This window comes from Amblyomma maculatum, chromosome 6 (genome assembly GCF_055883805.1).
Source record: "Amblyomma maculatum isolate TAMU_Amacu chromosome 6, ASM5588380v1, whole genome shotgun sequence".
Taxonomy (NCBI): Eukaryota; Metazoa; Arthropoda; class Arachnida; order Ixodida; family Ixodidae; genus Amblyomma; species Amblyomma maculatum.
In genome coordinates, this window is record NC_139349.1 from 168,978,712 (window position 1) to 169,003,947 (window position 25,236).

At 46.7% G+C, this 25,236-nt stretch overlaps 1 protein-coding gene and 1 pseudogene across 1 annotated transcript; one reads left to right on the top strand and one right to left on the bottom strand.

The window, feature by feature from the left end:
• The window catches only part of LOC146187378 (uncharacterized), a 289,128-nt pseudogene that overhangs the window by 158,601 nt on the left and 105,291 nt on the right, over positions 1 to 25,236 (top strand).
• Positions 18,940 to 19,725, bottom strand: LOC146187379 (uncharacterized). Its single transcript, XM_084607652.1, has one exon. The coding sequence runs from the start codon at positions 19,570 to 19,572 to the stop codon at positions 18,997 to 18,999; it is 576 nt and encodes a 191-aa protein (XP_084463778.1). The 5' UTR covers positions 19,573 to 19,725; the 3' UTR covers positions 18,940 to 18,996.

Sequence of the window (25,236 nt, forward strand, 5' to 3'; positions counted from 1 at the left end):
TGTCCGACAGGAGTACCGAAATGATGTCGTGACGGCAGTAGCATGCACTGCCCGGTCATTTGCAGAATGCTGTTGAAGAACCGTTTCCATCGTTGTGGCCTCAGTGAAGAACGCAGCCACGGTCGTTGGTGGGTTGCGCGCGAGGCCCGCGAAGAGCTGCTCTTCAACTCCACCCGTTAAGGGACGCAGTTTTGTTTCCTCGGACATGGCTGGATCAGCTCATCTGAAGAGGCGCGTCAAGTCCTCGACGTATATCTGTACGCTTTCGTTCGGAAGCTGCGCGTGGGAGTGGATAGCACGCTCAGCTGGTTCGTGGCAATCAACGCTGGTGTAGTCCTCCAGCCGGCGAGGGCGGAACTCTCGCATTATGTTAAAACGTCCTCGTGGTTTTAAACCAGGTGCGCGCTCCATCCTCGAGGCTGAAATACACATTTCGCAGTTTCACAGCGTCGTCTCACTGGTTGAAGGCAGCCACACGTTCGAAGTGAACGAACCAGTCCTCGACATCCTCGAAAAGATCCCCATGAAACGACGTCGGAACCCTCGGGGTCTGCCGGGTATAGTGGGCTGCCGTAGCGCCGGCGGTTTGCATAGGAGCAACATCGGTGCTGTCATGGCGGTCTCTGATGGTTCAAGCTCCGGAGGGAGTCCTTGGAGCCTCCAGCTGAAGTCGTGTACGGGGTGTCAATCGGTGCAGGGCTCTCAGAACGGCTGATTGGAGGGGTTTCTTGCATGGGCTTTCTCGGCACCCTGCACCTTCACCAATTTGTCAGGTGATTCTGAAGGAAAGGCACACAACTGTCATGTAGTTTTTAAGGAAAGTCACACATTCATCGGAGAGGAATGGTTCAAATCCCTGGATCCAAGCGAGCACAGTCAAGCACAGTCAGCGAACGTGGCCGCAGAACGCTAGCATGCGTCCGACGTCATCGTCTTTTTCGGAGAGCCGTGCGCCACCTGGCAACGCTAGGTGGCAATATTCTGTTCTAATTAAAATCGTTAATACCGAGGTTGAAGAAAAAGATAAATCTAAAACACTCATTGTTCCGGTGATCAGTGAGCAGTGGGTCGGTTTGCCTGTTTAATAGCAAGCATTTTAACATACAATAAAATATACTATAACTTGTCCACCGGTATTACTTTTATCACTTCTTTAAACGGGAGGGTGCGTAAAAATCGTCAACTATTATATAAGGCGCTGGAAGTTGTATTAAGACCTTCAAGGTGATGAAGGGATAAAGTCAGGTGTGAGTCAATATTGATGCAGCATATTTTTTTTTGTTTTGAATGTAAGGTAGCTTTCTCCGCTTTGAACTGAATGTTTAGTTTATGTCCATTTTCTGGAACATCATTTTCTACAATGATGGCAACACCACCCGAGAACCTGCTGGCTGGCTCTCGGTCTCGACAAAAAACAAAATTTTTTCAGTAAGTTTTTGTGTGTTGCACACCAACGTTTCTGTCCTTAACACACAGTGCTACAGGTGGTGGTGGTGGTAAGAACATTTATTTACACAAGGATGTTTGGATCGGCCCATAAGGGACCGGTCCTTATAAACACTAGGTGGAGGTCCCTAGTTGGGGACTCACGGTCCCTAGTTGGGGAGTCGAGTGACGGTTGCCGCCGCTCGGGTGCGTCCGACTAATGCTTGTTGGGCCTGCAAGTCGTGGCAGCCGAGCAGGACCGCCTCCCAGTTCTCCCGGGTTGGGTTGGGGATGGGGGGAATAGCCGGGTTGTAGGGGCAGGCCCACACCATGTGATAGATGTCAGAAAACGCCGCTCCACAGTGTGGGCAGCTGCCACAAAAGGAGGGGTCAAAATGTTTTAGGGCTGCCGGGCACAGCAATGTATTGGTGAAAAGGCGGAGAAGGAGCCGCTCATCGGACGTTTTGAGAGCTTTATATGGGCTCGGGTAAAGGCGATGACAATTTTGATAGTACGTCGTGATATCTTTGAAGGTGTAGGCCGGATTAAAATCTGGTTCCTGATCGGGTAGGGAGGAGAAAACAGCCCGGTGAGAGAGCGCGCGGGTGGCTGCGTCAGCTGCCTCGTTTCCTGCCAAACCCTGATGAGCAGGGGCCCATATAAGGTAGCGGTGTGCGGGGTCCGTATCCCGTATGCAATTTAAGTAAATTTTATAGGCTAGTAAGGGAGTCCAGCCTTGTCTGACGTTCCGACAGGCTCGTCGTGAGTCGGTAATTATGTATTTTGAATTGGAATGAAAGGCCGCGAGAGCAATCGCCACCTCTTCTGCGTGTGTTGTACTGTGGTCTCTGAAGGTGAGACCATTAACCGTTTTGCTGTTGTGAACTACAGCGGCCGTGTACCATCCCCCGTGGTGAGGGCCGGAGGCGTCCACGTAGTATACACCTGTTTTGTTGCCATAATGTCGGGCTAGGGCTTCCGTTCGTGCTAGGCGCCGATCATTATGATCTTCGTGTGACATATTCGCTGGCAGAGGTCGCACGCAGAGGGCGCGTCTCCACAATTCTGGGGTGCGAAACCTGTCTTCCATGAGTGTGGGGTGTTGGATATGGAGTCGAGCAAGAAGGCGGCGACCCGACTCTGTTTGCGACAAACGCGTGTACTGATTTGTAAGGTGGGCCTCCCGGAGCTCCCAGAAAGTATTCACCACCCCAAGGGCCAGAAGACGGCTGTTTGAAGTAGTGAGGGGGAGGTCCAAGGCGCGCTTGACAATTTTGCGAAGCATAACCTCAAGGGCATCCTCCTCTTGTTTCCGTAGGTGGAGATAAGGTGTCGAATATAGAATCCGACTGGTCACGAAAGCGTTTGCCAGCCGCAAGGCACCCTTACTTCGCAACCTCCCGCGTTTGTTTGAAACCCGGCGGACCATGCGGCCCACCTGGTCCCCCACCTTACGGAGTTTGGCCAATGTAGTGTCTGACCGTCTGTGTTTGTGTATGTAGAGTCCGAGTACGCGTATCTCGTCAGCTTCGTGTATGGGACCACTGTCTAAAGAACGAGTGATTTGAGTTGTGCACTTTCGCGAGGGGCGGAGGTGCACAAATTCTGATTTTTGTGGGGAACACTGAAGACCACAGCGCGGGCGTAGCGGTCTACTATCGTCAACGCTGTTTGCAGGCTGGTTTCAATGTCCCCGATACTGCCATGCGTGGCCCACAGGGTGATGTCATCGGCATACAGGGTGTGCTGCACACCAGTGACATCATCGAGCTGGGCAGGCAGGTGCATCATAGCCAAATTGAAGAGCAGCGGGGAAAGTACAGCGCCTTGGGGGGTTCCCCGCGTGCCGAGTAGGTAAGGACCATGCTCATTATCTTGGATGCGAATGTAGGATTGATGATCCGTGAGAAATTGCTTGATGTATTGGAATGTGTTGAGACCACAGTCGGTCTGGCTTAGGTGGGTGAGTATAATCTCGTGTGTTACATTATCAAATGCCCCTTTGAGATCTAAGGCGAGTACTACCCGGTCATTATGGGGGCATTCGAGTGGGTCAAGGACTTCCCGATTGAGTCGCAGGAGGACATCTTGAGCGGATCTGTGTGAGCGGAATCCGAACATGGTGCCTGCGAATTCGCTTTTGTTCAAGATATTCAGATAGCCGGTCCCGCACCATCGTCTCCATTAGTTTGCCCACACAGGAGGTGAGAGAGATGGGACGGAGGTTATCTGTGTCAATTGGTTTCCCTGATTTAGGAATAAAGGTTACCAGAGCCGTCTTCCAGTCGCTTGGCAGGGGGTTGTCCCCGCGCCAAATCGCATTGATGTAGTCGAGGAGGGACTGGTATGCCGAGTCGGGCAGGTTCGTCAAAAGCTTGACGGTGACCTTATCCCTTCCCGGGACAGTGCCCCGTTTCATTTTGGCAAGAGCCGAAAGTGAAGTAAGAATGTCGTTTATATCTTTATAGGTAGATTGAGAGGAAGAAGATAGTTCACATGCTATGAAATAGCACTGAACAAGGGTAAAGGGGCTGCGCCTCAGTTCGCAAGAAGCGTCAACGTTTCGACAAGTGGCCCAGACGAAGACAAGTCCACTTGTCGAAACGTTGGATCAACCTGGGACCTCAGGGTACCCCCTTTACCCTTGTTCAGTGCTCATTCATATTTTATATTTTGATAGTTACATTAACGTCCTCTATAATTCTGCTGCAATAGGAACGTCATCTTATATCGGAAAAGTAGGGGCACTAGATCTTTTCTGGCCGAGTAATACAGGCCTTATCTGTTTTGGTTGGATATAAGGAGCTACGACGTCTGTCGGATATTGATGGCATGGCACGATTGTCGCCTATTGTGTTCAGTACATATTCGGACGCGCTCGACGACTGTTCAGAACGCACACAAACATTTTGGTTATGCCTCGCAGCTATTGGAGAGGCGTTAGGGCCGGCTGACCTCGTGGTCCGGACAGCCTTCTTTGAAGGTTGTGGGGCAGCGCTAGCCCCTGCAACAGCGGGGCAGAAGGCCCTGCGCGAGGAGCACTATATGTATCCTATGGAGGTGCCGAGGACTGCTGAAATGCCGTCCCCTGTTGCGTCACAGCAAGTTATGTTGGATCTTCATTTGAGGCAAGCTTCTTGCGCGCTTGCCTGTAAGTTAAGTTTTCACTTTGAGTGTAAGGATAGCCTTCTGTTTCCAGGTTGGACATGTGCGTGAATAAGTAGCATGGTTGTCCTCATAGTTCATGATAAGAGGTGCTCAACTTGAAAGTTATTACGAGGGATGCTCATTGGAGGTACACTTTGCACTTGTAAGTTGGCCTCTGCGGGTCTGTGAGTCACGGCCATAGTTCTGACATTTGAAACAGCATCGCGGGCTTGGTGTGTATGGCGTCAGTTCCATTTTCGTGTACCCTACTTCCACATCATTTTGCAGTGCTCGATTAAAATGTAAGGAATATGTGCCTGGTTGGTATCTCATTGTTTTCCTTTCAATATTTTATTCTATATATATATATATATATATATATATATATATATATATATATATATATATATATATATATATATATATATGAGGAAAATGAGGTCTTCGATATGTTCTTCACTTACGTACTTTAAGTCATCATCGCAAATGACTTCACGAACTGTGTTTAATGATCGGTGCTGAGTCATAGTTATCTGGAAATTTGCAAACCATGTTGCTGCTGAAGTTTTCTCGTACTCAAGATTGTATAGGACTTCAGGAGCAAGTTGCCGTTTGCCAGTTTCTTTACTTTGTATCCCCGACCTATTGCTTTTGTTAGTGCCTTCGTAACCAGGTTTGGTGAATCTATATAGCAGTCATTTCATTGTCTTCGCTGTGGATCACGTGGAAAATCGGAATGCTGGTGCCATTTTTAGGAAACATTTAGCTCCTTTCTCGGTCCACCCTCTTTTTCGAGAGCGATCATTGGAGAGTAGGGAAATAGCCATAAATTAATTTTGTTGTTCGGTCAGGGAACCCAACAAGGAGCCCAACAAGAGGACGGGGTAGGAGCTTGTAACAAATGCCTGCCGACGCCAGCCGTACAATCCGATTATAACTAAATATGGCCAAACGCAGAAGGTTAGGCACAGAAGGTTAACCCTTGCCGTAAGGAAACAAATTCACGAAGGGAGGCGAAGACAGAAAAATTGTCAGAAAGATGATAGAAAAGTGAAAGATGTAGGGGAGGATAGGAAAAAACGACTGCCGATTTTCTTCAGCCGGGTCAGGCCGTGTCTATAGGAAACGGGGATCAGAGTGGTGTGTTGCCTCCCCCAATGGGGCCCTAAATCTCCAAACACGCAGCGTCGGCTCAACCATGAAAATCCCGTTTTTCCTATACACGGCGAGGCCACGCACAGCTATGCGTGGGTGCTTGGGGTCCGTGGTGTCTCACAGTGCAAGCAAACATCTGCTTTCACAGATGCCCTCTGCAGGGCCAACTAGCTGAATACTCTAAGCACCAATGGCAACATGTCCTTTTAATGGCTGAAGAATATGATGCGAAGTTCAGGAATACGTAAGCTGACAGAATATGAGCACAATTCAGCACTTTTCACGCGTACGAAACGTCTGTCAGGAAATACCTTCAGAGGATCGTTGACAGCACTATAATGATGACCAAAACACGACTCACTGCCGCAGGCCAACAGCACTAAGGTCACACAATCTGAATCTCACGCATCAGCAATAGCAAAACTCTTTTGAAGTGCCGAAGAAAATGATGCGAAGTTCAGGAACACGTAAGCTGACGAAAAATGAACACCATTCACCACTTTGCACGCATACGAAGCGTTTTTTCATGAAGAAAATAGAGTGGATTGCTGATGGCAGTAAAATGATGGGCAGAACCACCACAGGCCTACAAAACTGTGAGCCTCACAATCTGAATCTCAGGCACCACCAACAGCACCAGCACCTAAAGTAGTCTAAACCAGCGCAGTGCACTGAAATCGCTACACAATATTGACACTGTTAGTTTCAGTTTAGTCGTTCAGTCGTGTCCGACTCTTCATGACCCTATTTACCATGTCACGCCACGCTTTCCGGTCTCTCACTATCTTCCTAACATCACATAACTTCATCTGCAGTGCCTCGAGGATGCCATCTAACCAATGCGTTCGCTGCCTACCCCTTCTCCGGCGACCCTCAACCTTTCCCAAGATCAAATCTTTCTCCAGCGACCTCTCTCTTCTCATCAGATGACCAAAGTAGCTGAGCTTTAACTTTAAAATTTGACCCTCCAATGAGCAGTCAGGGTTTATGGTCGACAATATCGACTGATTTGATCTTCTGGCAGTCCAAGGAACTCTCAGGAGTCTTCGTCAGCACCACAATTCAAACGCGTCAATTCTTCGGCGGTCAGCCTTTTTCACAGTCCAACTCTCGCATCCATACATCACAACTGGAAAGACCATAGCACGAGTTATACGGATCTTGGTTGGCAGACTAATGTCTCTGCTCTTTACTAGGCGGTCAAGGCTAACCATTGCTCTCTTTCCCAGAAGCAGGCGTCTCCTAATTTCATGGCTGCAGTCTCCTTCCGAGGTAATCTTGGAGCCCAAGAACAGAAAATCTGTCACAGCTTCCACTTCTTGTCCCTTGATGCTCCAGGACCTGATAAGGCGAGACGCCATGATCTTTGTCTTTTTAATGTTCAGTTTAAGCCCAAACTTCTCACTCTCTTCTTGTACGCGGATCAGAAGACTCTTGAGTTCCACTTCACTTTCTGCCATTAAAGTGGTATCATCCGCATATCTAAGGCTGTTGATACGTTTTCCAGCAGTCTTCACTCCAGCTGAAGACTCGTCCAGACCGGCCTTCCTCATAATGCACTCTGCATATAGGTTAAATAGGCAGGGCGACAGTATGCAGCCTTGCCTCACTCCTTTCTCGATCGGAAACCAATCAGTAAGACCATGCCCAGTTCTGACTGTGGCCTCTTGCCCTTCATACAGGTTCCTGAGGAGACAGACGAGGTGAATTGGAACTCCCATCTCTTGGAGAGCTTGCCACAATCTGCTGTGATCTACGCAGTCAAACGCTTTCGCATAATCAATAAAGCAGAAGTAGATGGGTTTCTGGAACTCTCTTGCTTTTTCCATGATCCAGCGAAGGTTAGCAATTTGGTCTCTAGTTCCTCTGCCCTTGCGAAACCCAGCTTGCACGTCCGGAAGCTCCCGATCCACATACTGCTGCAGCCTACCTTGGAGGATTTTCAACATCACCTTGCTAGCATGCGAAATAAGCGCGATCGTGCGGTAGTTGAAACAATCTTTGGCACTGCGTTTCTTTGGAATGGGGATATAAACTGACCTCCTCCAATCCTGTGGCCACTGCAGGGTTGTCCAAATCTTCTGACATAATGTATGCAGAATGTTAACAGCGTCATGGTTGAGGTTTTGAAGCAACTCAGCTGGAATGCCGTCAATTCCGCTAGCTTTGTTCTTAGCAAGGCTGGCTAAGGCACATTCAACTTCACTCTTTAGGATGCCCGGCTCGAGATCAGTAATCACAACCGTCTTATGTTGGGTTTGCACATTCGGGTCCTTCTTGTACAGTTCTTCTGTGTATTCCTGTCACCTCTTCTCTATCTCTGAGGCTTCAGTGAGGTCCTTGCCTTATTTGTCCTTTATCATGCCCAGCTTAGCATAGAAGCTTCCTTTGATATCTTTGATTGTCTTATACAGAGCTGTTGTGTTAATTAATTGGTTGTTGTCCTCAGCAGTTTGGCACTGTATGTTCAGGAGGCAATCTTATCTCTCCTTGCTATTTTCTGAAAATCCGCATTGAGAACCTTGTATCTTTTTCTTTCCCCCATAACGTTTGCCATCCTCCTTTCCCCAGCTATTTGCAAAGCCTCTTCAGATAACCAGTTGCTTTCTTGCATTTCTTTTGCTTTGGAACTACCTTTGTAGCAACTTCTTGTATTATATTTCGAACATCACTCCACATTTCTTCTGGCTCTCTGTCTTCCAGATCTAATTCTTGAAATCAATTCCTCACTTCCACAGCATATTCTAATGGAATTTGATCCAGATCATACCTGAAAGTCCTCCTAGTATTTTGCGTTTTCCTCAATCGAAGCTTAATTTTGGCAACAAGAAGCTGGTGATCGGTGCCACAATCGGCCCCAGGCCTTGTTTTTACTGCTTGTATAGCGCTTCTCCATCTCTGCCGGCAAAGAATATAATCGATCTGATTCCTGTACAGACCGTCCGGTGAAGTCCATGTGTACAGGCGCCTCTTGGGCTGTTAAAAATGAGTATTCGCTATGGTCAGGTTGTTTTCTTGACAAAACTCTACTAGCCTCTGCCCAGCTTCATTTGGCTCGCCAAGACCGAACTTGCCTATAATTCCGGATATTTCTTCACTCCCGACTTTAGCATTCCAGTCTCCTATGAGAAAAACGACGTCTGATGATGGGGTGCGGTGTAAAAGGCATTGTAGGTCCGCATAAAATCTCTCAACGTCAGCTTCTTCAGCAGCAGTGGTCGGTGAGTAGACTTAGATAACTGTTATGTTGAAAGGCTGACCTTGGATCCGAAGTGAAATCATTCGGTCGTTTTTGGGGTTGTACCCTAGCACTGCTTTGCCCATTCTTCTGTTTACTATGAGAGCGACCCCATTCCTTCTCTTGGATTCGTGCCCACAAAAAAAGACAATGGTTGCCGGAGTTAAATTCTCCCATTCCGGTCCACTTGAGCTCGCTGATTTCCAAGATATCAATCTTCAATCTGTCCATTTCTCGCTTGACGACATCCAGTTTACTTTGCGTCATAGATCTTACATTCCATGTTGCTATGTGATATATCTCCTTGCAACATCGGACTTTCCGGTCGCTTCCCGACACATCCACAACTGAGCGTCCTTTTGGCTTTAGCCCAGCCGCTTCATTCGTCCTGGAGCTACTAGGAATCGCCCTTTGTTCATCCCCAGTAACACGTGGGACGCCTTCCAACCTGGGGGGCTCATCTTCCGGCGCCATATCGATAATGGTATTGTGACTGGCCATAGGGTTTTCTTGGCAGGAAATACTGGAGTGGGTTGCCATTACCTTCTCCAGTGAATCACATTTTGTCAGAACTCTCTGCCGTGACCTGTCTATCTTGGGTGGCCCTACACAGCAGTGCTCACGACTTCATCGAGTTTCGCAAGCCCCTCCGCCACGACAAGGCACGGCAAGCATAAGTTAATGCAAAGATTAGAAGTGAGCGGGATTTTCTTTCTCGACAAATAGCAAAAATGCTGCAAGAGGTGTTCTGCGGGTTTACAGACTGGAAAACCACATTTCATGAACACAGGCCCTCACACAAATATATGAAAAAAACATTTCCCTTTACGCTACAATAATCATTAACGTCTGCAACGTCTTTGTTGCTGCCTTAATTGAACAACTTGCTGGCGCTAGATGGACGGCTGGACATCGTAACACGAGTGGTGGAGGTGACATGGCTGGCGGTCGTGGCGTGGCCAGTGCTGACTGTTTAGAATGCAGTAATGAGGCGGCTGCTGGAGCTCACAGGGTACCTGCTGACGAGGGTCATGCACGAATGTCTGCAGGAGCTCACGATGTGTCCTCCTGCCTTTCCGGTACAGCACAGTGGTTTCCTCCTCATTGTCACAAAGAAGTGTGTGCTCATCCTGCTCGTCACTGACAGAGTCGGCGCTCAGCTTAAATGCACACAGTGTACAGCACTGCACATGCTGCAAGTATTTTCGCAGCCATAGAAGACTTTAGTGCAGTGTTCGGTGCCTCTCTAGGCTCTTAAAGTGATCCTTCAGTACACCAATGGCACGTTCAAAAAATTAGCTGGGGTTTAGCTTTAGTTAAACCCGGTAGGCAGCGTAAGCAAAGCCGACGTAGCTTCTCGGTCTGTTTGTTCTTCTTTTTCCTCCTCTTTCGGATTTTCGTTTTTCTTCTTCTCTAAAGGTCAAACGTGGCTACCGGCTGGGTTTACGCGACGGGCTTGTACCTCGCGTAGTATTGCTTACGCAATAAAACAGATCTGAGCGACGAATGCGCATTATTGAACTTAGTACCAGGTCTGCCGCGTGCATGATACCCTGGGAAAAGCGTGAGCACCCATGGCTGCAGAGGGTAGGCTTTATCACTTGCAAGTGACAGAAAAATGAGCTGTCCACTTTTGCTCAACAAGGGTGAGCTGTTGTGCTTTTTTGTTGATTTTATGTCATGCAAACTTTATATCTCTTTAGCCTGCAATTACTCATCACTTTTTATTCTCTTAAGTGATTTTGTGCTCGTCAGCATCAATGCTTGCGTACTTTTGTACTGCGCCAGTATTTTGTACACTTGTGGCATTGGAAGCATTTTTCCATTGAAATAGAACAGAATTCCGTGCATATCTTTTTCGGGTTCCTTAAATGCTGCACAATATTACATGCAAATAATGGCAGTGGAAGTCCCTAAAAGAGGTTGCAATTGAGGGATATAAGGGCACATAAAAGGTATTTGTTACTATGTACCATTTTAAAGGCGAGAACTTTTCTTTGCAGCACTGGGGTCAGCAAGTATATTAGCCTTTGCCGCAGTACTCGAACAATACAAAAATGAAATCCAAGTATAAAATCCCCTGAGAAACAAATAATGCAAGGCAGATGTCGACACATGCATCAGAGAACTGACCTCGAAAATTGGAAGCGCTCAGCTGCACTTGAGTACCTAAAAATAAATCCATGTGGGCAGCCGGCAAGCCAGAAACTGGGCGTAAAGCCAGACACTGGCGAGCAGGCGAAGGTCAATACTGATACACAGAGTAACGACGTTTCCCAACTTGCGGTACGAAGAGTTTCACAGCAACGTAAATATTTTTAGCAAAAGTAAATAACCATTACATTGGTGTGCACATAATTGTTTTCGCTTTGCTTGTTTCTGCTGCGTATATATATGGTGTAAAGAGCGTACATTTGAGTCAAGATAAAATGGATGCATTTCCTAAACGTATTCGATGCCAAAAGAGAGTTCGAAACTAATGACTTTAAGTGTTCTTGCACACTGTAAATTAACATTACTACATGCCAATGACACAATTTGGATTACATTATTTTTTGTATTGTCACAGGGGTATTACTCATGTGGTCAACATCACTGCTTTTGGTGGCAGCACTTTTGTACACAATAAAAATTGTTACGGGAAAGTAGTTTTTGAGACATGGGAACTCGGCACATAGACTTCAAGAGCCATCAAGCATCCACCCTGTCAGCGTCGTTGTCTTCTAGAACAACACTTCATCGTTCACACATTCCTCGGTCGTTGTTGTCTGCAAACACAGCATTTCGTTGGTCGCGCTTTCCCCGGTAAAACTATCATCATCATCATCATCATCAGCCTGATTATACCCACTGCAGGGCGAAGCCCTCTCCCATATTTCTCCACTTAACCCGCTTCTGTGCTAGCTGCATCCACTTGACCCCTGCGAACTTCTTAATCTCATCCGCCTACTTAACTTTCTGCCGCCCCCTGCTACGCTTTCCTTCCCTTGGAATCCAGTTTGTTACCCTCAGCGACCATCGGTTATCCTCTCTTCGCACTACATGTCCTGCCCATGTCCATTTCTTCTTCTTAATTTCTGCTAGAATGTCGGTAACTTGAGTTATTTCTCTGACCCACTCCGCACGTTTTCTATCTCTTAATGTTACCCCTACCATTTTTCGTTTATTAGCCCTCAGGGTTGTCCTCAACTGAAGTAGAACTCTCTTGGTTAGCCTCCACGTTTCAGCCCCATAGGTGAGTACAGGCAAGATGCAACTGTTGTATACTTTCCTCTTGAGCGATACCGGTAAGCTGCTAGTCATAATCTGCGAGTGCTTGCCAAATGCGCCCCATCCCAATCTTATTCTTCTTGTTATTTTCTTTTCATGGTCCGGATCTGCGTTTGCTACCTGTCCTAAGTAGACATATTCGCCCACTACTTTCAGTATTTCGCTACCTAATGTAAACTGCTGTTCCTCACCGAGGCTGTTGAACATTACCTTAGTTTTCTGCATATTGATTTTCAAGCCTACCTTTCTACTTTTCCTGTCTAGGTCGTCAATCAATAATTGCAGTTCATCCCCCGAGTTGCTTAGCAAGGCAATGTCATCAGCAAATCGCAGGTTACTGAGGTATTCTCCATCTACCCTTATCCCTAACTGCTCTCATTCCAAGCCTCTGAATACTTCCTCTAAACAAGCTGTGAATAGTACTGGGGAGATTGTGTCTCCTTGCCTAACACCTTTCTTTATGGGAATTTTGTTACTTTCTTTATGCAGCACTATGGTTGCTGTGCAGCCACTATATATATCTTCCAGCACATTCACGTACGGTTCGTCTACCCCCTGATTTCGCAATGCCTGCATCACCGCCGAGGTTTCAACTGAGTCAAATGCTTTTTCGTAATCAATGAATGCTATGTATAAGAGCTGGTTATATTCCGAGCATTTTTCTATCACCTGATTGATGGTATGGATATGATCGATAGCAGAGTACCGTTTCCGAAACCCTGCTTGATCCTTTGCTTGATTGCAGTGTAAGGTTGTCCTGATTCTATTAGCGATTACCTTAGTAAATACCTTATACATAACAGACAGTAAGCTGATTGGTCTGTAATTTTTAAGGTCCTTCGAGTCCCCTTTCTTGTGAATGAGGATAACGTTTGCATTCTTCCATGGTTCCGGTACCGTCGATGACACCAGGCACTGCGTATACCGGGTGGCCAGTTTTTCTAGCACGATATCCCCCCCGTCCTTCAGCAAATCTGTAGTTATCTGATCCTCTCCAGCTGATTTCCCCTTTTTCATAGTTTCTAGTGCTATCTTGACCTCGTCCTTCGTCACTGGTGGAACGTCTGACTGTTTTTCCCTACCGCCAATCTCATTACGGTCCTGACTACTTTGGCTACTGTAGAGATCTGTATAGAACTCCTCGGCTAATTTGACTATCTCTTTCATATTAGTGATGACGTTGCCCGCCTTGTTCCTTATCGCATACATCTGGTTTTTGCCTATGCCCAATTTCTTCTTTACCGCATTAAGGCTTCCCCCGTTGTTTGCAGCATGCTCAATTTTTTCCATTTTATACTTCCCTATATCGGCCACCTTGCGCTTATTGATTAGCTTTGATATCTGGGCCAATTCGATCTGGGTTGACGGATTAGAAGTTTTCATAGTATGGCGTTTCTTAATCAAATCTTTCGTCTCCTTAGACAGCTGACCGTGATCCTCTCAAACTATCCTACCGACTACCTCTACCGCGCACTCAGTAATAATGTCTCTGAAATTATTGTTCCTTGCCTCTAGGGTAATGTCGCGTTCCTCAGTTAGAGCTGAATACCTATTCTGTATTCTGTAGCGAGATCCTGAACTCTTCTGCCCTCCCCCTCACCGCTAATTCGTTGATGGGTTTCTTTCTTACTAATCTGTTGCGTTCCTTCTTCAGATTTAGGCTAATTCGGGACCTCACCATCCTGTGGTCACTGCATCGCACTTTCCCGATTAATTCTACATCTTGCATAATAGGGGATATTCAAAATGCTAAGTGTTCTGGCAACACTGGTAGCGACCGCCATGTTGTAAGGGGCGCGATCGGATTTTTGCCATTGGATGCTGTGCGTGGAAGGCTCAGCAGGTGCCGCCTTGGGAGATCTTTTAGCCTTCCATCATGCAGCATACGCCTTCAGCGTCAGTTCTGAAATGGTCGCCAGACCTCAGTGTGCTTCCGAAGCTAACCGATGCATCCCTGGCAGCATTTTGCACGCACAGTGATGCGTCCGGCAAGCAGCAGCGGAAGGCATACAGTTTCGCCGTTGAGGCGTACGCCGAGCCTTCTTCTCTGTCAATGTGCACGCCAGAGCGGAGGTAAGCATTTGAAAATCATTACCTTCACTAATAGATTGTTTGCCATCCAGAGCAAATGCGTACTGCTTGCTGCTCGTCTTCAGTTTCAGAGTTGTGCTACTGTTTAGCTCCCCGCTGACAGCGGTATGGAAGTCAACTTTAGAGCTTAATAGGCACGCAAGGCTTTGCTCTCACGAACAGTGCTTGATCCTCGATTGTACAACTGGACCTTTGCTATAGTGTCCTTTGCGAAAAGTTGCAGGACAAGCTTTCCGAGCTGTCCCATCGTTCTTTCATAGTTTCTGTAAAGCAAAAACATCCCATAAAGCAAGGCTGTGTGAAACTTGAAGACCTGGTTAGCTTCAGATACCTTTGAACTGTTCCGTAATGAAGATTGAAACTTCGGGGATGATACTTGGCTTTTCAGGGGGCGCCAACTCATTATCTTTGATAACCTGGGTACGCTGATACGACGTACACGCTCTCACATTTTCCGAATGATGCCGCGTCCTTCGTTTTCTGCTTACTCGCTTGCCGCGGACTGGTGGAGTGCCGGCCGATAACTAGACAGGCAAACACTATGCTTTTAATATCTCATGCCCCACAACCTGTATTGCGTTGCTGACGGCATCACATACTCTGCGCGTTCGTTAAATCCACCCGTGAAGGTAAAACAACAGTCCTCTGTTTTTTTTTTGTTTTTGTTTAATTCCATTCTACAAGTTGTTTTTTTTTACCTAGTTGCAAAGATGGCATGTAATGTTTGAGAGAACCCTTGCTCTCTTTTGGTGGTTGGTTGATGTCCAGCTGAGCACTTGTGATAATATTCCAAGAGAACTGTACTGCATTTGATAACTGCACAATGGTTTATGTAATGCTTGATCTGTAAATTGCTTGCGTCGTCCACTTTCTACTGCAGCCCCGATGTTGTTCTTGCCCGTGGCATCTGCTACAGAAGTCAGAAGAAGACTGGAGCACCCTACCCTGTGACAATCACACTAAAGAGAGATACGGATGAAATAACTGCCAGCATTTGTGAGTGTCCGGCTGGAAACGGAGTCTGCAGCCATGTTCTAGCTCTTCTGCAGCTCCTCACCTTCCTTCAAAAGGGCGGCTACAAAGAGGCGCCTCCTGCGCTACCCTGCACTGAGCTACCCCAGCAGTGGAGACGCCCTCGGCAAACAGGACTCAAACCAGCCAGTGTACAGACCATTGACTGGCGACGGGTGCATGATGGTGGATGCAGTGTGCCCAAGCGACTGAAAGTTTCGACGTCTGAATGCCAAAGTGAGGACAGTTGCCAAGTTGTCAACTCAGTGAAAGAGCTTGGACAAACCTTGGGAGCCCTGGGAAAAACCTCATTTGCTTCCGTTCTGAGCAATATGCGACCTTTAGTGCCGACAAAATCTGGCTTTGCACCACCCGGCTCTCCTGCGACATACCACCAGTCTCTCCAGCCGTCTGGGTATGCAACTTTGCTGGGCAACCTGCTGCCCGGAACAAATCAGACATGCACTTTTCCGACCATTGAGCTTTTTGTCGATGTTGAAGAGCATGTCTTTGAAGAACGATGCTCAAGTGCAGAAAAGGCTATATTTGATGTAAGTATCTCAGTACCATAATAAGAAGTTCTGCTATTTTGCGAAATGAAGGGATGTTGTCTCGAGCATTTTGACTGCATCGTGACTTAAGTCATTGAAGAAGACATTGCCTTTTTTTTTAAGACAATGTGTCGCCAGATATGTGAAAAAAAAGCAGGATTGTATGTCGGAATACGAGACTGTAGATGATATCAATAAGAAAACAATGACACTGCTGAAGGATGTGACACATAAATGCCTAAAACACCGTTTCCAGCTGTGATAGGTTTGTATGCAGTGGTACATAGTGTAGGACTGCATGTTGAAGGTGTCAGTAGTTATGAGGCTGGCGCACAGAACGAATTATGATACCAGTCCAACATTTATTTGCTACATCTTGAATTGCTGCTACAAAATGTTAAGGAGCTCAGCACGCTACAAGGTGCAGAGCAGTTGTGCAGAATAGTTGTTTCATGTGAGCGCACGCTACACAACATCGCATTTGTGGCAGCCACTTGTCTATGGATGCAAAAAGCAAGGCGCCTGTGTACTGTGTGCTGTCAATGCACATTAAAGAACCCATGTTGGTCGAAATATCTGGAGCTCCTCACTGTGCGTACCTCATTCTAGAGTAGTTTTAGGACATTAATACTCTATAAACCATCTAAGATGCTGCATAAATCACTAGTGCCTAACAAGGTCTTTGTATCCATGATCCTATGGTTAAACAGCATTATTTTCTTAGCACTTATCTCCTTACTTTTAATGCTACAGCTTTCCATACATTAATTATGGTAGATGACGGGAACTAGGTGCTTGCTAAGCAAAGGGTTACTCGAACTTTTACAGCCGTAGCCAATATGTGTACCTGTTTAATCTGTCTTGGTTTATATACCATGCCATTGGCTGTACAGCTATCATCTCAAATAACGGGCATTCAAACAAGTGAGCCATTTGCTTATGGAATTCTTTTTCTTCACATATACTAATCAATGAGCATAGCTCTCCTTGTCCGAATTGTTGTAACCTGGAAGTATCTGGCTGTCTATAGATAACAACATGCCGTGATTGAATCCAATCAGCGCTTTAGTTTCGTCCCTTATAGTGTAGCTTTAAATCTTACTTATTTGCAGGAAATATCCATATCGGCTGAAGACGCCCGTGAGCTGGAGAAGAATACGCGACAAGCACAGAGCCAATCTTGTATTGACGCTCGCCGACACAGGCTGACTGCTTCAGCCTTTGGCAAAGTGATGCTGAGGAAGGAGTGGACGCAGAAAGGCCTGCGCAACTTGCTCGACCCCAAAGACCTTTCGAGAGTGCGAGCCATTCAATACGGCAAAAAAAATGAGGCCATTGCTGTCGAGCGCTATCTGGAAGTGCTAAGAAAACTGGGGCGTGATGTGACAGTAGAACACTGCGGCATTGTTGTTCCTCCTTCATGTCCGTGGTTGGGGGCATCACCCGACAGGTTGGTGTTTGACCCAGAAGAGGGAACTTTTGGAGTCCTTGATGTTAAATGCCCATACTCGTTGAAGGATTCAGATGTGGAATCAATGAAGGCTTCTGACTTTTATGTTCAGTTTATTGACAATGGTGAGCCTATATTATCACGTGGTCATGAGTACTACTTTCAGTTAACCGGACAGATGGCTTTGACCTCCTGTGAGTGGGGGGACTTTGTCGTTTTTTCTCAGGAGTGGATAATCATTGAGAGGGTGCGCTTTGATTATGCCCAGTGGAAAGCAATGAAACCTCGCCTAGATTATTTTTTTTTCAATGATATGCTGCAGTACTTCTGCCGTGAAGTATAGATCTCATATAGAAATCATGTACGTCACTCTTACTATGTTGTTTTGTGCACATTTTCTATTGTTCACCATCGAATCATTCAGTATGCATTGTTCATTGTTGCATTCCTTGTCACTGCAGTTTTTTTGTTCTTGGCTTTTTATCTTAGTGCTATCTACTTCGTACTGTTTTGCACTGTTTTTTCTACTTGAGTTAACATTTCTTTGTTTTATTTAACTGCAGTATATAATTTTAATCCTTGGCCTTCTAGTCTTCTTACCGTTCCTGTATGAACCTGAACATATACATTTTTATACTGTTACCGACAGTCGACTGTCCCTTCAATAAATGTCACAGCCTAAACAGGTCACAACCATTGTTATGTTTCGCCCCACACGAAGGAGTACAGTGTTAGTCTTGCTGGGCTTCTTTAATTTGGGTAGCTACATCGCTAAGCAGTATGCTTCACAGTGTTTGCAAGGAGCATCAGTCTGTCATATTTACGGCCTTTGGGAAAAACTGCTGGACTTATGCTCTTGAGGCATGCAATGTGGCTTCTTTGCATCTCCAAAGTTCCAGATATCACATAGTGTAGGAAACTCTCGTCCTTAAATTTCAGGGCTTCCTCCAGTATTACAAGAGCCCCACTACATGTCTTATAAACAAATCTTGCGAGATGTATATTTTTGGCAATGTTCATTCAAATGTGAGCTGGAATGCCCATGGCTTTGAGCTTGGAGCCACTTCACCTGGCACCTGGACATAAGAGCCAGGATCTGTACATTACTGGTTCAAAATGCTGACAGTGCAGTTAGCTAAAATGATAGTTACACGACATAGCAGTGCGATACGAATTGTGACACCTGTCACAAAATAATATGGTGCTAGGTGACGTGGCCCGAGCCAAAATCCATGCACTCTATCATCTATGTGAAACAACTGCTGTATGGTGCAAACCGTTAAATGTTCAAGAGATTTACAGTGGCCATGTCATAAAGTGCTTGTTTTTGATATTTTTTTACTGTTTCTGGTCCATGCTACTGTTCGTCACTTAGAATGAGCTTTCCCAGCATGTAATGCTTCTGTTACAGAACTATTTTTTGTGTGCCCTGCCTTGTAATTACACGCTTAAGTGGTGATTGTGTTGCATAGATAGCTTCTTGCACTATTCAGTGCTTACGTCATGAAACTTGTTTATGTTAAGAAGTGGCGTATGGTACATAAAATAGCATATTAAAGCACACTGCAAGGGGAGATTCCACTTGTTAACTCTCATTTATTGCACTGTGTACTACTATTTTGTATGTGCTTGACAAGAGCATGCACTCATACTCTGCTTAGCATGCTGCTCTAGTAGACTCTTGCTTAGAGATGAGGTCTGACTGAAAATTAGTCAGTATGGCAACCACAGTCCACATCTGATCAATTAATGGTGCCAGTGTGAGAGGAACAGGGCGGTCAAAAATGTGGAAGGACTTAATTCGCTGTATTCTTCTCTCAACATCAATCCTGAGAGATGCAATTTCTTGTGTTGCTTTCACTTCTTCTGCAGAAAACTTCCTGTTACACAAAAATGGAGGAATGTTCAGGCCCACACCTTTCTTTTCTAGAAGATCTGCAATCTTGAAACCTTTATCAGCCATAACAGCATCTCCTGCGTCAAATTGAAGGTTTAGAAAGCCACTCTGAATGACTAGTTCTCTGTCAGAATTTGAGCCTGTAAACAGCTCCGAAACAAAGGACAGAAGGCCATTTGGCATTATGCCGACAAGTCCTTTGAACGTGTTTGCAGACTTGTACGAAGAATATGTGCTTGACTGCAGTGCTAGCGAGCTGGGCACTGCACACTTGACTTCAGTCGCATCCAGAATTACTCTTGTTGCTGGATACTTTTCGACGAACACAGCAGGCATAGTTGCATCCACAGTTTCTCGTGGTGCCCACAGAGGTAAGTTCTTCAACTTGGTATAGAGCAGACTGATCCATGTTGTGCATATCCTGGATACGGTTGCTTGCGAGATGGTGAACCTGTGAGCCAAGTCCTGCTCAAAGAGGCCAAGTCTTAGTCTGACCAGAACTAGAAAGAGCTCGTCGTCCTTGGCCAACTTTCTTTTTCTTCCTTGACTATACAGGTACTTTGGTTTTCTGCACTGCAAGTTAGTATTGTCGTCGGGGTGGATATATTTTAGCAATGCGACAAAGTGTTCGTAATCGGGGAGCCCTGTATAAAACATAAAATCCTCATTCGATTCTTTAATACGGTCCAAGCAGAAGGCAGCAGTTCTTGACTTTTCTGCTTCAAGCTGACGTCGCAAAACATTGTTGTCGCCTTCTAACTTATAAACGCAAGGCGTCCGTGTGCTGTGCGATGTCAGTGCACGTTAAAGAACCCCAGGTGGTCGAAATTTCCGGAGTCCTCCACTACGGCGTCTCTCATAGCCTGAGTTGCTTTGGGACGTTAAACCCCACCAACCAACCAACTTATAAACGGCCGTTTTAGCTTGTGCCAGTTCATTCCTTAAAGTACTACACTGTAGCTTCAGTCGATGAATTTCCTCGGCCTGTGTCGACATCAAAGCTTGCCCTTCAGCAAGGCAACTTTGCTGTGTTTGGGGTGGCAGCTGCTCGTCTGCAATGCAGACTTCACTTTCCATTTCTTCCTGCGGTGTTGGGCTCTGTTGCTCTTGCGGCTTTGTCTTTCTTGACGGCAAAGGTGTGCGTGCTTTTGGAGCTTTTCTTTCTTTTTTTACGCGCGCGAACACGAATACGCTGGGAACCACTTCATCTCTGAGCATTCTTTTGCCACTTGCCACTCCTGGTATAAAGTCATCTCTTTTGAAGTGCTTTGAGCATACCTGTGTATGCATGGTGACTTGAAATAAAGGGCCTTCATCCCGTTTTATGGCAATAATTCATCTTCTGCGGAGAGCAGGATCTCGCGGAAATCCGTGGTAGGAAACCTGAACAATAAGTACAAGAGGGTTTAGCAGCGATGAAAGGGCACACAACGACAGGATTCTAATATTGCACTGCCCTGACGGCGAAAAGAATGCCCTGAAACTGTAGCGCAAACTTACTACGGACGAAGAAAGCTAAAATACAACTGAAAGAGCACAAGCTGCGGTAGAAATCGCCAGCGTTTTCGCTTGCATGGCGTTTTTCTCGCGGGAGAACAGCATCACTATAAACGCGATATACACGAACTCAGTTCACTTAAAAAAAATGCTGCTGACTTCTCCCTGTCACAAGTTTAACTTGTAGGAATATTTTTTAGAAACAAGGCGAAGCGTTGCGCAGGAACACACCCGCGTGCCCGCGTGCACACACTTGATGGTGCCATTCAAGTGTGCACGCGGGCATGCAATATCGCGCATAAGCAGCAGCTTGTATTGAACAAAAACGAGTAAACGTAAACTACGAATGCACAGCGTATATTTGACACGGTGACGCACGACGGCAACAAAAGAAATCGAGGTTGACACGACGCCGAACAACTGGCAAAGCATTGAACGAACGGATGGCGACGTTTCTTTTTTTGAATGTGGCGCGTGAACTCACCGGTAAGAAAAAAAAAGAATTCCTACCTTGTTCCCCGACTCATCCTTGTAGCCTCGCTGCGTACACAAGGGGACACAGCAGTGGGAGGGCATCGTTCGCGGGAGGGAGGGTGACTGCGACCCATGGAGGAAGCTGCCACCGTTCCTGCCGTTCCACTGAAGCATGGATGGATGGATAGATGGAATCTAAGAGCGTTCTCTTTGAAATAGGGTGGTAGCGGTTGCTATCATGGTCATTTTTCCCCCTATATCTTAATTATTGCAGCATGGGGCCAATCATAGAGCTAATAGAAGCTCTATGGAACCAGTAGAGCCGCCAACGACGCCCCTGACAAAATGGCACGCAGTAGTTCGCGTTTTTCCTCCTAGATGGGGCGCCTTTTTGAATATCCCCTAATGCGGGGGTTGAACACATTATGAAGTCGATTTCATTTTTAGCCTCTCCGTTAGGACTTTTCCATGTCCATTTCCGGTTCTTCCGTTTGCTGAAGAAGGTATTCATGATTCGTAAGTTATTGCGCCCTGCAAACTCAACTAGTAACTCCCCTCTGCTATTCCTAGATCCAATGCCATAGTCACCTAGCCTTGTCTCCTGCCTGTTTTTTCCCTACCTTGGCAATGAAGTCGCCCATTAGTACAGTATAGTGCGTCTTTACTTTTCGCATTGCCGATTCTACATCTTCACAGAAGCCTTCAACTGCCTGGTCATCATAACTACATGTAGGTGCATAGGCCTGTACAACCTTCAGTTTATACCGCTTATTAAGCCTAATTACGATGCCGGCAACCCTCTCATTAGTACTATAGAATTCATCTATATTACCCGCTATATGCTTATTGACAAGGAAACCTACTCCTAGTTGTCGCCTCTCTGGTAAACCTCGATAACACAGTACATGCTCATCATTCAGTACAGTATATGCTTCATTCGGCCTCCTAACCTCACTAAGCCCTATGACATCCCATTTCATGCCCTCTAGTTCCTCTAACAGCACTGCTAAACTAGCTTCACTAGCTAGGGTTCTAGCATTAAACGTTGGCAGGGTCAGTTTCCAATGGCGGCCTGTCCAGCGGAGCCAGGCTTTCTTAGCGCCCCCTGCTGCGTCACAGGTATGACCGCTGCCGTGGTCAGTTGTTCCGCAGCCGCTGGCGACTGAGGGCCGGGGTTTTATGGAGCTTATCATAGGAGGTTGCGGCCAATTACTGCACCAGAGTGGCCAACTCCTGTTCTGGTGAGGGAGCGAAAACTATGCCCCTCGGGGAAAAGACAGTCCCGGAGGGCGACTTTGGACCGAGCGGTGTATTCTCATAGGTTACGTCGGTCACTGGGCGTATTCAGGATAAGGTCCTCAGTGGTGCGGCAGAATCTTTTCACACAATTCCATACGGTGGCACGAGAGTCGGAGTAATACCAGAGCTCCGGTAGGATAATGAACATCATGGTGGCGAGCGTACTGGCGGACTTTTTGAGCTTCTTTGGAGGCATAGAGCTTGAGACGAGCAGTCTATAGGGCGGCAGCGGCTCGGGGGATGGTATCGCTCACATAAATATATGACGGAGCCAGCTGCGGGAAGCTAAGTGTCGAAGAGCAGTAAGGGGCCTCTTTCAAAGAGAACATAGAATGAAGACTACCCGGCAGTATTATGACGTGCGCGAAGAGGTGTATATGAAGATGACCAATGGCAGGGTATGTCCCAGTCGATGCTACTGTCGGATACATACACGGCGATCATATCGGCAAGAGTGCGGTTAATATGTTCCTTTAGGCCGTTTGTCTTAGGTTGATAAGCCGTGGTGAAATTGTGAGGAACGGAGCATGAACAAATTAATTCTTCAACAACTCGGAAAAGAAAGCAGCGGCCACGGTCGGTAAGTAGTTGACGGGGTGCGCCATGGTGGAAGGAAGTCCGCAATGTCAGTGACGCAGCTGGTTGGAATGGCGCGAGTGTTCGTACCGCGTGGCATAATCGGTGGCCGCCGCATTCCATTTGTTCCCTGCCGAAGACTACGGGAAACGCCCTAGGAGATCAAGGTCAACACGAGAAAACTGCTTAATCCGGATGGCAATCGGTCCCAGGTGTCCAGGAGGCAAAAGAGGGGTTTCGCGCGGCATTGACAGGTCGCAAGCGGCTACGTAACATTGGGCGGAACGATCGAGGCCAGACCAGAAGTAACGCCGGCGCACGCGGTCGTATGTGCGTGAGAGGCCAAGATGACCAGATGTAGCGCTGTCATGATTTTGTTTGAGAATGGCAGAACGCAGGTGCTGGGGAACAACCAGCAAGTTCACAGCGCCATCAGGTCGCATGTTGCGGCGGTAGAGCTTGTTTCCATGGAGCAAGAACATGGCGAGCGAAGAATCACGGCTTTTTATGCGGAGGCGGTGGATCAGAGCTGAGGGCTAGGTACCAGCGCTGTTCGTTCGTGATGTGGAAGAAGTCGGATATAAAGAAGACACAGGGGTCCAACTCATGGTATGTAAGGGAACAGGAATCGACGGGATAACGTGAAGGGTAATCTTCATCCTGGGCCCGAATCCACTAAAGATGTCACTTCGCCGTGAAGACAATTTGACTTAGGCATTGGTGGCGGGGTGTAGCAGTGTGAGAAGAACGCTGGGGGAAAAAGAGGGGGCCGACAACAACCAATCGGCTTGACTGGGCGGTCCCATCTCAATTGCGTCTATTGTTAAGGTGCCATATGCTAACTTCGATGTGTTTTAAGCTCTAAATTTGTTGCTCAGAGCTTATAATATGGAAATAGAATTTATTTTGACAAGGTTTTGTTGTTTGCTAATTGGTTTGTTTTCTTTTCTGTTCCTGATAGGACGCTCTCGATTGTGCTTTGTGTTGTTTTATTCTGTGTTCACGACAGGGCGCTAACTATTTTGAATTTGCGCGGGAGACTTCCCGTGACAGCACATTGTCAGCTTGGCAATTTCTCTAGTCGGTATAGTCATGTCAGCATGTAAAGGTTGTCGCCTTGGCCTGCACATCTCGATGCACCAGCGTTAACTGATCATTGTGTTCAATGGAGAAACATCACTACATGATGAAGCATTCGTGTAGGCTCAATCAGCAGATCACGAAGGCGCGTTAGGCTCAGCTCTGGCAGGAGATCGCTGAAACGTTGAACAAAGGCTCTGCCAGCAAGACTGTCAAACAATGGCAGAAAGTCTGGAGAAATAAGATATACAACGCTCTGCACGACATGGCGTTCGTCAACTGTCAAACAAGTAAGTGCAGCGGTCGCACTTTCCTGTCCATATGTTAACAAGCGCACGTTTGTCACTCGTAGGGGCACCGGAGGCGGCCGCCTGACGGGACTGGGGTGCCGCATACCTGATCTTGTGGGCTGCTCAAGCGCCTCCGGTGTGTGTGGTACGTTTTACAACGGATCAGTGCAGGTAAATCACATCGGTATACAAGAGATGCTAACTTGCACGTATCACAGGAGCTCTCAGTGCCATTCAGGTTTTTTTTTTCATGTTTTACACTTGTTACGTTGCGCTAATCGATTAATGAAAATCATTCAAAATAACCGTATTTGCCAAATAGTTCGGGACTGCAATTATGATGTACAGGGTAATGGCCGAGAAGCGAAGGAAAGGCTGAAGCTATTTCTAGCAGTCGCTCAAGAGCCAGGAATTGCTCAGAACTCCGAGCAGGCTGATCCTGCCGCCACTTGCGAGACTACCTCACCTCCGAAGCGCTTGCTGCTAGACGTATCAACAGCTAGGGAGTTTCTGTGGGTGACAAGGCTGGCAAAACTGGATTGCTATGTAAGTTTTTTTTGCAGCCTACTGAGTGTATTTTTTGGAGCCTACCAAACATCATCTGCGTACACATGCGCTTGGTAGGCACAGCCAGCATTGTATTTACAAGAAGTCATACTTCGAAGCAAATATCTGAAAATAAGGCAGCATCATTAAAAAAGCAGATGGTACAAGTACTGACTACAAGCAATTGGAAGAGGTGGGAACCAAGCCCACAAGAACCTTTACGTGGCTACTAAATCAT

Coding starts and splice junctions, on each gene's coding strand:
- LOC146187379 (XM_084607652.1), bottom strand. CDS start 19,572: ATGCCTGCTGTGTTCGTCGAAAAGTATCCAGCAACAAGAGTAATTCTG.